The 13,195-nt window shown below is 52.3% G+C and overlaps 1 protein-coding gene across 1 annotated transcript in view; it reads left to right on the top strand.

The window, feature by feature from the left end:
- The window catches only part of DLGAP3 (DLG associated protein 3), a 33,748-nt gene extending 24,448 nt beyond the window's left edge, over positions 1-9,300 (top strand). The window contains exons 8-11 of the mRNA XM_087820833.1: positions 6,545-7,029; positions 7,924-8,015; positions 8,261-8,404; positions 9,082-9,300. Coding sequence (XP_087676959.1) covers positions 6,545-7,029; positions 7,924-8,015; positions 8,261-8,404; positions 9,082-9,300 — 940 coding nt within the window. The remainder of the gene's footprint in view (positions 1-6,544; positions 7,030-7,923; positions 8,016-8,260; positions 8,405-9,081) is intronic.
- The last annotated feature ends 3,895 nt before the right edge of the window (positions 9,301-13,195 follow it).

Below are 13,195 nucleotides of genomic sequence, written 5' to 3'. Positions count from 1 at the left end.
GAGGACGTGACATTTGACTGGAGATCTGAAAGATGAACAAAAATGAACTAGGTGAAAATGGGAGATAAGACTGTTCCAGGCAGAAGGACCAGCATGCGCTAAGGCCCTGTGGTGAGAAGCAGCATAATTAAGAAACAGTTACCAGCCCTGTCTTAGGGCATCCTGCCTTCTTCCCAGACCCAGCACACTCTGGATCACGATCAGAGAATATGTCAGGTGTCCTTGCCGAATATCAGTAGAACGTTCCTGGGGCCCTTTGAGAACATAAAAAGCATGTGATTTTGCCTCTAACTCTCTAACCAGGGTAATCTCCTGTATCTTCCACTTCTAGATCCCTCCCACCAAGACCTTAGCTTAAATTCCAGGTTTAGCAAAAAGAAAAGAAAACAAAAGAAACAAAAGAAAAACAGAACATCCAATTAAATTTGATTATCAAATAAATAATGAATAATTTTAGTGTATTTCCCAAATATTACACGAGACATACTTATACTAAAAAAATTGTTATTTATTTGAAATTAAAATTTAACTGGAGTACTGTATTTTATCTGACAACCCTACTTGTACCCACTTGTGCCCAACCATGGCCACCTGGAGAACTCTGTGTAGGAAGACCATCCTATCCCCACTATCCCTTCCTTAGCATCACGGTCGTTTCTGGCTTTGGGACCTTGAGAAGGGAGTGTGCTGAAGGAACATAGCCCCTTGAACCCCAGGAAGGAAGTTTCCATCCTCATGAAGTTATATTCCAAGAGTAGTCCTGCAAAACCAATGAGTTGCTGACTGACCTCAAGCCCTGGGTATGGACACTGCCTCCATTCTTCAGCCATCAACTCCAAGATGGTTCCTGACTGACCTTCGAAACTCTACTTAAATCTCCCACCCTATATCCACCTTAGCATCACTATTAACCCCCAGGCTGGAGTGGTGGACTCAGAGACCCCAATTGATTATATGTTTAAATTCTTAGATGCTTTCTCAAAGTGGGAGCTAGCACAATGTCTGAGCCTTGCTGAAATATCCCTGCCCTTACTCCTCCCTGTCTGCTCCCCCTCATTCCCCCAGCCAGCCTGCTGCCAAGTACTCTTGGCAAAACCTCTTGACAACTCCTGGATGTTGAGCATTCCTTGGTCTCTGTGTCTCCTGGGATGAGCCAGTTTTTTCCCCAGAGCCTCTTGTGTTATCCCTTAGAGAACTGGAGTAGAAATGTCTCCCTGAAGTAACCATGCTAACAACTTCCAGAGTCATCAGAAATGTGATTATTGTAACCCTAAAGAATTCGAGGGGAGGAGGCCTCTTCAACATTGTCAAAAGGCTTGGGGAGAAAACATTATAAAAGGCATTGTTATGATCTAGTGACAGTTCCTAACTGAAGCCAGTTTCTATCCCGTGTTTACAACTATTAGTGAAGACTACAGCAGATACCGCCAAATGCAAAACTAAACAGGGACATGAGCCCTGGACTTCACTCCTTTGAAAATGCATCTGTTATAGTTAGGATTAGATTTGGCTGTGAGTTTCAGAAAACAGTGACTTAAATATGATAGAAGTTTATTTCTCTTGCTTAGAAGAAGTCCAGAGAGAGTCAGCTGAGGGCTAGTAGGTCCTCTACAGTGTCAGGACCCAGGCTCCTGCTATCTTATTGCTCCTCCATCCTTAGCACTTGGTTTCCATCTCATGTTCCAAGGTGGCTGCTTGAGGTCCAGCCATCACATTTACATTCTGGTCAGCAGGGTGGAGGAAAGAACAAAGAAGAACATGTTCTGCTTTTAAGAACATTTCCTGGAAGTTGCACATACCACTTCTGCTTATATCCTGTGAGCTAGAACTTATCTACACATGGCTACATCTAGCTGCAAGGGAGATTGGTAAGCAAATCTTTATTACAAGTGGCCACATGTCCAGCCTAAAATTGTGGGATTCTGTTACTAAGGAAGAATGGACGATGGGGATGATTAATGGTCTCTACCATCCTTTCTTCCAACTAACCATTCAACTAACATTTAAGGATGAGCAACTGCCCTATTTAGTAAGGGAGATAGATATGCAAATAACTAACTGCAATACAATGTGATGTGGAGTATAAAAGAGGTTTTTTATTCAGAGCGCAGTGGGGGAACAGATGGAAATGATCAACAGCAATCATAATAATTAATAACTACAATGCCCTAGCTGGGTTCTCAGTGCTACATTCCCATGATTTTATTTGTCCAGCTTCCTTTCTTGTCAGCGAGAGCTACAATCCCTCTTGCCTCTCCGTCCGATAGCAAACGTCTACGCTGGGCCGACCAGGTGCTGTTCTAAGTTTCTTACATTTATTATCTCACAACAACCCTAAGAGCAGGCACTGTTGTCATTCACCTTATAGATGAGGAAACTGAAGCACAAGCCGCAGGGCTGGGTGTTGGAACCAGGAGGTCTGGCTCCGGAGTACATGTGCTTAATCACTCTGCTAGGCTGCCCCCTAAAGCTGCTCATTTTCATTCCTTCCCCCCACCTCCCCGCCCCCAAATATCCAGCAGACAACCTCGCTGCGTATTTCATTGTAATGCTTGAGGCCATCTTGGGGGACGGCTCTCCACTCTTGGATCAACCCCTAACTTACTTGCAACTCTTCCCTCCCCTCCTCCACCGGTCCTGCCTCAGGGGTGAGGCATCTGTCTTCCTGATTAAAACCGTCTCTCTCCCTCAATCCTAGGGGGGCTGTAGAGTGTAATGGTTTAAGAACTGGCCTCCACAGCCATACTTACTAAGTTGATAAATGTCTGATCTTAGGAAGTCACTTAATCTCTCTAAGCCTCCGTTTTCTCATCTGTAAATAGGGGTGGTGTTAACACCCTTATCATGGGGCTATTTGTGAGGACCCAGCATGTTTATTCATGTACAGTGCTTAGCTCGTACTAAGTGCTCAGAGGGTATTAGTTATTATTTATCCCCCTGATTTCTGGTTCCTTGGACTACTGGTTCTCTCCTCTATCTTCAATTGATTTCTCTTTACAGGTTGTGTTAATTTCCTATTGCTGCTGTAATAAATGACCACAAATTTAAGGCATCCAATAGTACGTATTTATTATTTTGCATTTCTGGAAGTTGGAAGTCTGAACTGGGTTTCATTGGGCTAAAATCAAGGACTGATCCCTTCTGGAGGCCCAGGGAAGAACCCATTTTGTCACCTTTTGCAGTTTATAGAGACTGTGTTCCTTGGCTTATAGCCCACTTCTGTCTTCAAAGCCAGCAACGGCAGGTTGTCCTCATATGGCATCATTCCAACTGTGATCCCATCGTCCCAACTTTTTCTAGACTCTGACTTTCCTCCTTCCCCCTTTCACTTATAAGGGCCTTTATGATTAAATTAGACACACCTGGATAATCCAGGCTCTTCTCATCTCAAGATCCTTAAAATAATCATATCTGCAAAGTCCCTTTTGCCATGAAAGGTATCATTCACAGGTTCCAGGGATTAGGACATGGACCTCTTTGGGCAGCCATTAGTCTGCTTACCCCCAGATTCTCCCTCCTTGGGATATGGCTTGTGAGAGCCATCCTAAACAAAACACCCCTCCCTTATTTTCCCCAGATTTATTGAGACATAATTGACAAATAATCATATTATCTCTCCCTTACAGGCACGCTGTCTTCTCTCTTCCTCCTTTCTCAGCAAGCTCTTTTCAAGAGTTGTCTTGCCTACTTTTCCCCACCTCCTGATATCCCCTGCTGTCTGCACCCCACTCCACCAAACCCTCTTGCCCTGATCACCAGTGGCTCCCATATTCCCAAATCAATGGACGGACACCTTTCATTCTTAATTGACTGCATTTTCCATGTTGGTCGCTCATTCCTTCTTGAGACCCATTTGTCCCCGGTCGGCCTTTAAGTGCCTTTGTTCTGGTTTTCTTCTTTGTCTTCTCTGGCTTAGGCACCTCGGGGGCTACACTGTCTCCAACCCGCCCCTGAAATGTCCATGTTCTCTGGTGCTTTGGACCTTTGTTCCATTGCTCTTTGCTTGCATGATCTTGTCTCATACCTCTGGTTGTAAATGCCACTTGCTCAAGGATGACCAATCCCTGCTTGTGCTGTGCAGATCTCTGGCCCCTGGCTGGGAATGCTGGTGAAGATTGTGCTTCTAGTAATCCCACCAACTCCTCAAATTGGTTGGTCTTCCTTGAAGTAGACCCAACGAGAGAGCTCCTTGAGGTACTACTTGAGAACCACAAAGCCTGGGACACTTATGCTTCTGTTCCAGACTCTGTGGCCTGTTCTATCAAGACAGGTGAAAGGCAGCAAACCCATTGGTGCCAAAGGACAGATCCATGTTTCGTGGCGTTAACAGGAACACAGCAGGGAAGGCATGTCTTTAATACTATGTTTATTGGGGCAAGCCCCACCTTTATGTCTGTGGTTTGCAATTGCTGGAGCTCTGAAGGAGCCAAAGGCTAACTGGAGCTCAGAGGCACAAAAATATTCAAAAGGAGCCAAAGTGCATCCTAACAGTTCAGTTAGATAAGACTCTCGCCAGAAACAGAACAATGTAACCAAACAGTGGGGCTCCCTCCAAATGCAAGAAGACCGCTGAGGGAGGTAAAGTACAGAGGATGGTCTTGGGGACAGTCTGGAGGGTCACAGAGGAAGAGGAGACTGGGACAGAGGATGGGCAGGGAGCGAGGAGAAGGAAGGCCATTTCAGGGAGGGGAATAGCATGGGCAAAGGCTTAGAGTCAGGGCCAGGATAATCTACTTGGCGAACAGGGAGAATGCAGGGGAGATGAGGTTGGCGAGGCTGCGTCCGAATATGTGCGAGCATTGGTAGATGCTAGCATAGGAAGCTTGAACTCTATCTGCGTGGCACTGGGAAGCTACGGAAGAGGTTTGAGCAGGGGAATGAACTGAGCAGAGGTCAACTTTAGGAAAACTTCTCCAGTCCTGGGTCGATTGGTGAGGGAGTGTTGGGCCCCAGATCTTAAAGTATGCAAGGTCCAATTTTAGAGAGAGGAGGAAACTTGGGAATTCCTGGTCCATTCCTATCATTTTATATAGTGTGTGTATATTTATATATAATCATATGTTTTATACACACACACACACATTAGATGGCCTAGTTGGAGAGTGAGTGACTTCCCAAAGGCACATAGCAACAAGACCAGCATTAGCACTCAGGTCTGACTCCTATTCCAGCGCTCTTCTGTGCTGTACTGACTAGAGGCAGAGATGTCTGAAAGGGAGCTGATCCAACAGTCAAGGCAGGGGGTGATGCAAATCTTGACCAGGGCAAGACAGGGCAGACACCAAGGTTGAAGACCATGTGGGAGGCAATGTGATATATTCTCTCTCTCTCTCTGTCTCTCTGGGTGGGGGTTGGGACATAGGGCTTGTTGGAGACCGCACATGAGTGCATCTCTTTTTCCTGGGTCTTGCAGCATCCTTCTGGGCCTGGTTTCTATGGCAACAGGCTCCCAGCAGGCAGCCCGCCAGCTGGAGGGAAGCAGGCAAGCAAGGCAGGCAGGGAGAGAAGGCCTGGACAGCAGGAAGAAGGCTGAAGTTGTGGGGGTTGGGGGAACCTCCCCACGCCCCTGTCTCTTGACAGTGTAACAGTAGAGGTTGCTTAGGACACATGAGCCTTTCTTTTGTGGTCTTTGAATTTCCAGACCTCAAACTTCTGTTCACCACTCCACCCACCCCCACATCTCCTGACTCCCACTTCAAGTATTGTCTGACCCCAGCCTCATGCATCTCAGGGGCCACTGACTTCTTCATAGAACCCAAGGGGGAAAAAGAACAAGACCAATTGACGTTCTGTTTTGCATATGATTTGCATATTATGAACTCAAAGACAAGACATTTCAAGGCCTTATGTCGTTGCTGCCAACAACTTAATTCGACTCCACGGGCACCGCTGACTGTGTCTGGCCCGGCTCTGGGCTGAGCAGTGAGGTCCCTAGAGAAGCCCTCCCAGCTGCTTCCACCGCCCTTCCCCCAGCTGCTCCAGGGCAGTTCTTCCCGATGTTCCAGCAGCTGGTACCTTGGGAAGTACTTGGGCTGTGGAGCGAGCAGCAGCCCTAGGTCTGAATCGTGGCTCTGCTACTTTGTAGCTGGGGGCCCATGGGCCTCTCTGGGCCTTAATTTGCGCATCTCTCTGCAGGGCCTGGGACATACCTGTACAGCTGGTGTAAATTAGCAAAGACATAGAATTTGTTAAAATGCTGAAACACTTCTGTATTCATTGGTAAAGAGCCACCACCCTGACCCCTCCCTGGCCCCTCTGAGACCCCGCCCCCAATCCCACTTCTGCAGGGTGATGCTCTAGGGCTTGAGCTGTGCCTGTTTTCATTGGCTTTTGCCAGCAGCTGTTCTGTACAGGTTAAGTTTTAAGTATCACCCTGTCCAGAGGCCAGTGCAACAGGTAGGCATATTATGTATCTACCTGTTGCAAGGACTAATATAGTTAAAGGTCGGGGATCACTTTGTAGGTTTCCTTTTAGCCTGGGGTGGGGGTGAAGGCTGGGATGATATTGGGCGAGGGCAGAGATGACAGCCGTCTCTGTCGCCAGGCGGGCGAGGTTCAAGCGCTCCAACAGCGTGACGGCCGGCGTGCAGGCAGACCTGGAGCTGGAGGGCCTGGCCGGCCTGGCCTCGGTGGCCACAGAAGACAAGGCCCTGCAGTTCGGACGCTCCTTCCAGAGGCACGCCTCTGAACCCCAGCCCGGACCCCGGGCCCCCACCTACTCAGTCTTCCGCACGGTCCACACGCAAGGCCAGTGGGCCTACCGCGAGGGCTACCCACTGCCGTACGAGCCGCCGGCCACCGATGGGTCCCCGGGCCCTGCCCCCGCCCCCACCCCCGGCCCCGGGGCCGGCCGCCGGGACTCCTGGATGGAGCGTGGCTCCCGCAGCCTCCCCGACTCAGGCCGCACGTCCCCCTGCCCGCGGGACGGCGAGTGGTTCATCAAGATGCTGAGGGCCGAGGTGGAGAAGCTGGAGCACTGGTGCCAGCAGATGGAGCGCGAGGCGGAGGACTACGAGCTGCCCGAGGAGAGTGAGTGCGAGGACTCTGCGTGGGGGGGTCGTGGCTGCGGGTGGCAGAGGCGGGCGCACAATAGGAGAGCGCTTTGGCTGGACGTGAGGGTGCTGGCCTAAGGGTTTGATTCTCTAGCCCCAGACCTTGGTGGGTCCCCACTGGCAGCAGGACACTCTGGGAGCTCTTGGAGGGAAGCAAGGAGCAGCTTCAGGGGCCAGGGCTGGAACTGGGAAAGGTGACCAGGCTGGGCCTTCTAGGAGATGCCTGCCAGGCCAAGTCACCAAGTTCCTGAGGCCACGGGCACTCTTCCCATCTGTGCTGGCGTGGGATCTGGGCCTGATCCAGGTGGTGAGGCTGGGACTAAGGCAGAGGGGCAGGCCGTGGACAACGTCAGATCTTGTCTGAGGCCTAGGTGAAAATTAAGCCAGGAAGACACCGCCCTTCCCTGCAAGTTCAATCTGAGGGAGATACAGCCTTACCCCGGCATCCCCAATTGGTGGGGTAGTGACTCGGAAGACAGGCGTCGTATATATGAAATTATTTAGTGCCTCTTAACGAGCCAAGGAGTTGTATGCTGGCGAGGGACACAGGTCGGCCAGCAGGCGGTCATGGAGCTGGTGCTTGCTTAGCCGTAGGGCTGGAGGGCTAGGCCGGGCTGGCCTTCTCTGTTCTCCGACACAGGAGGGTAAGCACTCGGGAAACGCAGGCTGTGTGAAGGAGGAGACATCTGTGTCTGAGAATGCAGTCTTCTTTGCGAAGTGGGGCTAGGAGCTGCTTTTTGGGAACCTGAAGATAGGATGGGGAGGGGCAGGAGCAGACGCACGTCAGATGAGGAAGGGTAGGAGCCGGTCAGGGTGGACTTTCTGGGGGCCGGGGCAGGGAAGGCATCGCTCCCCTCCTTCTGCTCCCCAGTCCTGGAGAAGATCCGCAGTGCCGTGGGCAGCACACAGCTTCTCCTGTCCCAGAAGGTTCAGCAGTTCTTCCGGCTGTGTCAGCAAAGCATGGTGAGTGCCCCTGCTGTGGAGCCTGTCGGGCGCGTGTCCCCGGCAGCTGACCCAGTGTGCGTGCTGGGAGGCGAGGCCAGGTGTCTGAAGCCTGGGCTTTCTCGCCTCCCCGTCCCCCAGTCCCCCAGCCCCGCTCTCCCAAGTGGAGCCTCCTGACAGTGAGGGCGGGTGGGGCCTTTCTCCCGCCTGCCTGGGACTCAGACAGCCCTGGCTGGCTGCCTCTCCTTTGTCTCCTTCCTCTGCAGGACCCCACTGCGTTCCCTGTGCCCACCTTCCAGGACCTGGCGGGTTTCTGGGACCTCCTGCAGCTCTCTATCGAGGACGTGACCCTCAAGTTCCTGGAGCTACAGCAACTCAAGGCCAACAGCTGGAAACTCTTGGAGCCTAAGGTGGGGGAGGTCCCTTCAAGCCAAGAGTCCAGATCCTGGAAAATACCCTTCCCCATGGAAGCATGTGGGGGGTGGGGATGTGGAAATTGGGGGGCAGGAGAAGAGACCGAAAGGCAGCAAAGGCAGCCCTGGACAGGTGATGGTGACCGTCTTCTTCCAAAAGACCACACTCTTAGTCACTGCTGTGTGCTCGGCCCTAGTGCTCACTGCCTGAGCTGCCAGAGCCCGAGGTGGCAGCAGCCGCAGTTTGAGGGAGCAGCCCTGGAGCTTCCCCAAGGGCAAGCTGCCCTCATCTCGGACCCTGAAGGTCCCCTCAGGCTCACCTCACTAGACCTTGTCTGTGATGGGGCCCAGCAGCCTGGTCTGTGGACCCCCACTGCCTTGCCTGCGCCCCTCCCGACCTGGAGTGGAAACATTCGCTTCCCCGAGGGAGCGAACGCTCCCATTCGAGTTGTCCGAAAGGGCGCCACCAAGGGGCGTTTCGAATCATCTTTGAAAGGAAAAATGTGGGTTTTGACCTTGCGGGAACAGATACACCCGGGGCTGCGGGCGCGGGCGCCCAGGGCGGCGCCTAAGTGCTCTCCCCGCGCGGAGCCTGGGGGCGAACCCTCGGGCGCGGGGGCGCGAGTGGGAAAAGCAGGGACCCCGCCCCCGACCGAGCCGCCCTCTCCCGGCAGGAGGAGAAGAAGGTCCCTCCGCCGATACCAAAGAAGCCCTCGCGGGGCCGGGGCGCGCCGGTGAAGGAGCGCTCGCTGGACTCGGTGGACCGGCAGCGGCAGGAAGCGCGCAAGCGGCTCCTGGCGGCCAAGCGCGCCGCCTCCTTCCGCCACAGCTCGGCCACCGAGAGCGCCGACAGCATCGAGATCTACATCCCCGAGGCCCAGACCCGGCTGTGACCCGCCGGGCCGCGGTTTCTGCCCGTACTGTACACCCAGCGTCGAGGTCACTGTGAACGCGGGCGCCCGCCCGCCCGCCCGCCCGCCGGCACCGCGCCCGGCCCCCGCCCGTCACACTCTCGTGGGTTTTTTACCTTCCTGACCCCACGCGAAGGAGCCCGGGCTGGGCTGGGGGCCGTGCCTCTCCGCCCTGCGCCCCACCTGGACCCTCCTCTCTCTTGGTCCGACGCTTCGACCCCACCTCCTCCCCATGGGCACCATCTCTGCCATTACTCCCCCCCCCCCCCCCCACGGGCCAGGCCGGGCCGGGTCCCCCATCTGGGCTCTGCGTCCCCCCCACCCCGCGGGGCTGGGCTTCGTGGGGATCAGCTTCGTGGCTTTTTATGAAGAATCCCGAACCCCGCCTAGGAGCCCGCCCACCCTCCCAGGGGCTCCACCTTCAGCCCTCAGCCCGCCGGGCCCAGGGACCACAGTGGCTGGACCAACCCAGGACCAGGGCGCCTGGGCCTCTCCCCTTTCCCAGCTGCTGGGGAGGGGAGATGGGGGCTTCCCCTCACCACACCTGTGGCTGTTCCCACATACCCTTGAGTATCCCAGGAAAAATAAAACGGCAGAACTGCACTCGAGCCATCTGCTCTCTCCTGAAGAAGACACCTCTGCACTGTGCATGGGGGACTGGAGGTGGAGGGAGGAGAGGCGGGGAGCCCAAGCTCTTGGTTTGGGGAGAGCTGGGATTGCCTGAGCCATCTGGGGAAAGCTTCGCCCCCCCTGGGTGGCCACAGAAGGACCTGAGCCCTCCACGTGGAGGGCTCCACGTGGGGCAAAGACGGGAGGGCTTCCACCTCTTCACTCCTTTCCCTTTCTGCCTCCCAGCCCTCCAGGGTTCCCCCAGAGAGGGGAGCCCAGAGCCCAGTGCCTTGGCACACAGCATGTGCTCAATAAACAGGGAGTGTGGCTATATCTTGATATGGATGAATATTGGTTTCCCTTCCCCTGAGGGCCCAGAACCTCTGCTCCAGTCATTCCTGATCAGCAGCAGAAAAACTCTGTTCAATTTAGTGCTACCATATTTTCTGATGCCTCCTATGGGTGGGCACTCTCTCCTAGGGCCAGAGAACAGAATTTTCCTTGGAAGCTAAATAGCAATCCAAACCTAGTGTTGATAGCTAATATTTATTGGATACTTACTGTGGGTCAGGCAAAGGGAGAGTGCATTACATGGATGTGGCTCATCCCTCTGACAGATGAGAAAGTGGAAGCTCAGGAGAGGTTAAGTGACCTGTCCAAAGCCCCAGGGCTAAGGGTGGCAGACCCAGATCTGGCTAACCATGAGCTTTTAGTTAGCCCAGGAAGGGTTTGATGGCGGTGTCCACCCCAAAAGCCACCATTCCAGTCCTTAAATAACCCTTGGGGTGGATGTGTCACCCTGAGGCAGGAGGAAAAGATTTCCAGGAGGTCGGTTGCTCTTCTGGGCCACACTGGACTAGCTAATTCTCATTCATTTATTCAGCAAACATTTATTAAGAATCACTGTTGGCATCCAACACCAGGGAGATGGCCCTGAAAAAGTGTAGTTTCTACCGTTCTGGAGCTTACAGTCTTACAGGAAAAACCAGTGAACAAGCAGATAAAATATAAGGGTGAGTGCTGGACAGGTGATGAGGGCCCTGGCCGCCATGGCTCATTTGGTTAAGCATCATCCTATGCACCAGATGTTCATGGGTTCAATTCCTGGTCAGGGCACATACCCAAGTTGCAGGTTCGATCCCTGATTGGTAACCGATTGATGTTTCCCTCTCCCTCTCTAAAATCAATTTAAAAAATGACGAGGTACTAGCCACTGAAGGAGGGCTGGGGCTGGGAAGAATGTTCCAAGATCAGACAACCTCTGGGTCTGGAGAAGAAAGAGGCATTGGGAGTGCTGAAGCTTGATCATACTGGGCAACTTAAAGAGGGTAGGCCTGGTCCAGTGGGCCGTGGGGAGCCATGGGAAGGTTTTGAACAGGAGAGTGGCAGGAACAGATATTTTACAGGCTGTTCTGGGAGATCACTTGAAAATCAAGAGGTTGGACACACTCCATTGGAAGGTGGAGAGGGCCCCCATGTGATCCGAATTTCCAAAAGTGAATCAGCTTCAGGCTGATCTCAAACATATTCCTGGGCCCTGTCCAAGGCTTAGTGAATAGATTCTCTGCCCAAAGGAGTTTTTAACAAGTGCTCCAGGTGATTGTGATGGACAGCTAGGTCCCGAAACACTTAGATTGGATGACTGTCCAAAAGTTTCCATCAGAAAGGCTCATCTGTCTATTTTCTGTAGATTTGCCAAGTAAGGGTTTGGCTGAGTCACTACCTCTCTGAGATTGTTTCTCATCTCTGTTTTTATTTATTTTTTGTTAATCCTCACCCCACGATATTTTTTCCATTGATTTTTAGAGAGAGTGGAGAAGGGGGGAGTGGAGAGAGGAGAGAGAGAGAAACGTTAATGTGAGAGAGACACATCGGTTGCCTCCTGCACATGTTCCTGCTAGGGCCAGGGATCGAACCTGCAATCCGGGTATGTGCCCTTGACTGGGAATGGAACTTGCAACCCTTCAGTGCCTGGGCTGACACTCTAACCACTGAGCCACACTGGCCAGGGCATGTTGCTCACCTCTAATATTGGGTCATGGGTGAGGTTTGAACTAGACAATACTCAGCAATCCTATGAAGCAGATATTATCGCCACAATTTTACAGATGAGAAAGCTGAGGCTTGGAGAGGCTAAACAACTTACCCCAAATCACAAAGCTGGGAAGTGGCTGAGTCTGAGCTTAACCCTCTATATTATATGTTTTTTTATGGGTCTGTATCTTTTCCCAGAAACTGGGCCAGCTTTCCCAGGGCCATGAAGTACATGGGAGTAGACAGGAAGAAACAGGTCAGCAACTGCAACTGTGTGGGCATCCTACAAACATGATGTCTAAAATCTCCCCACATGGGGCTGATGGGGGGTAGTCTCCTTCGGGTATTGCGGACTGGGTAGTCCTGCTGGATAAGTGGAGGATTAGATCCACTCCCTGTGCTTGAGTTGCTCCCAGTCTGGCCAGAGCCAGGCACACAAACAGAAAGGTATAAAGGGAGGCCTGCTCTCCCAGAGGGCCTGAAGAGCCTGAGGGAGGGAGCCAAGAGCAGCCAGGGAATCTGGGAAAATTTTCTGTAAAAGGGATCTTTTGAACTGGGTCTTGTAGGATGAATTAGAGTTTTCAATCAAAGAAGAGGGAGGCCCTGGCCAGTGTGGCTCAGTTGGTTGGATGTTGTCCCGTGCACTGAAAGGTTGCTCATTTCATTCCTGGTCAGGGCACTTGTTTGGGTTTCAGGCTGGATCTCTGGTGGGGGGTGTGCAGGAGGCAGTGATTGATGTTCTGCCCTCATGTTGTTTTTGTTGTTTTTTGTTTTTGTTTTAAATATACCTTTATTGATTTCAGAGAGAGGAAAGGAGAGGGAGAGAGAGAGATAGAAACATCAGTGATGAGTGAGTCATTGATCGGCTGCAGCCCGCAACGCGGGCATGTGCCCTGACCCGGAATTGAACCCCGATCGCCTGGATCCTAGGTTGATGCTTAACCGCTGAGCCACTCCCAGGTGGGCTGCCCTCACATTGTTGTTTCTCTTTCTCCCTCTCCCTTCTTCTCTCTCTAAAAATCAGTAAAAAATCTTTTTAAAAAAAAAAAAAGAAAGAGAAGGGAGGACATTTATTGAAGGGAAAAGGACTAGTCTGTGCAAAGGCATGGAAGGGTATGTGTGTGGGGAATGATGGGAAGAGCAGAGAATGAAGAAGACAGGGGAGGAGATATGACTGAAAGGAACCCATAGTTGGGTGGGGAGAGGGATTAGGTTGGAGATTTTATTAAATTTT

This window comes from Miniopterus natalensis, chromosome 9, assembly GCF_054644295.1.
Source record: "Miniopterus natalensis isolate mMinNat1 chromosome 9, mMinNat1.hap1, whole genome shotgun sequence".
NCBI lineage: Eukaryota > Metazoa > Chordata > Mammalia > Chiroptera > Miniopteridae > Miniopterus > Miniopterus natalensis.
The sequence above is the reverse complement of the archived record's forward strand: the minus strand, read 5'-3'. Positions and strand labels throughout refer to the sequence as shown.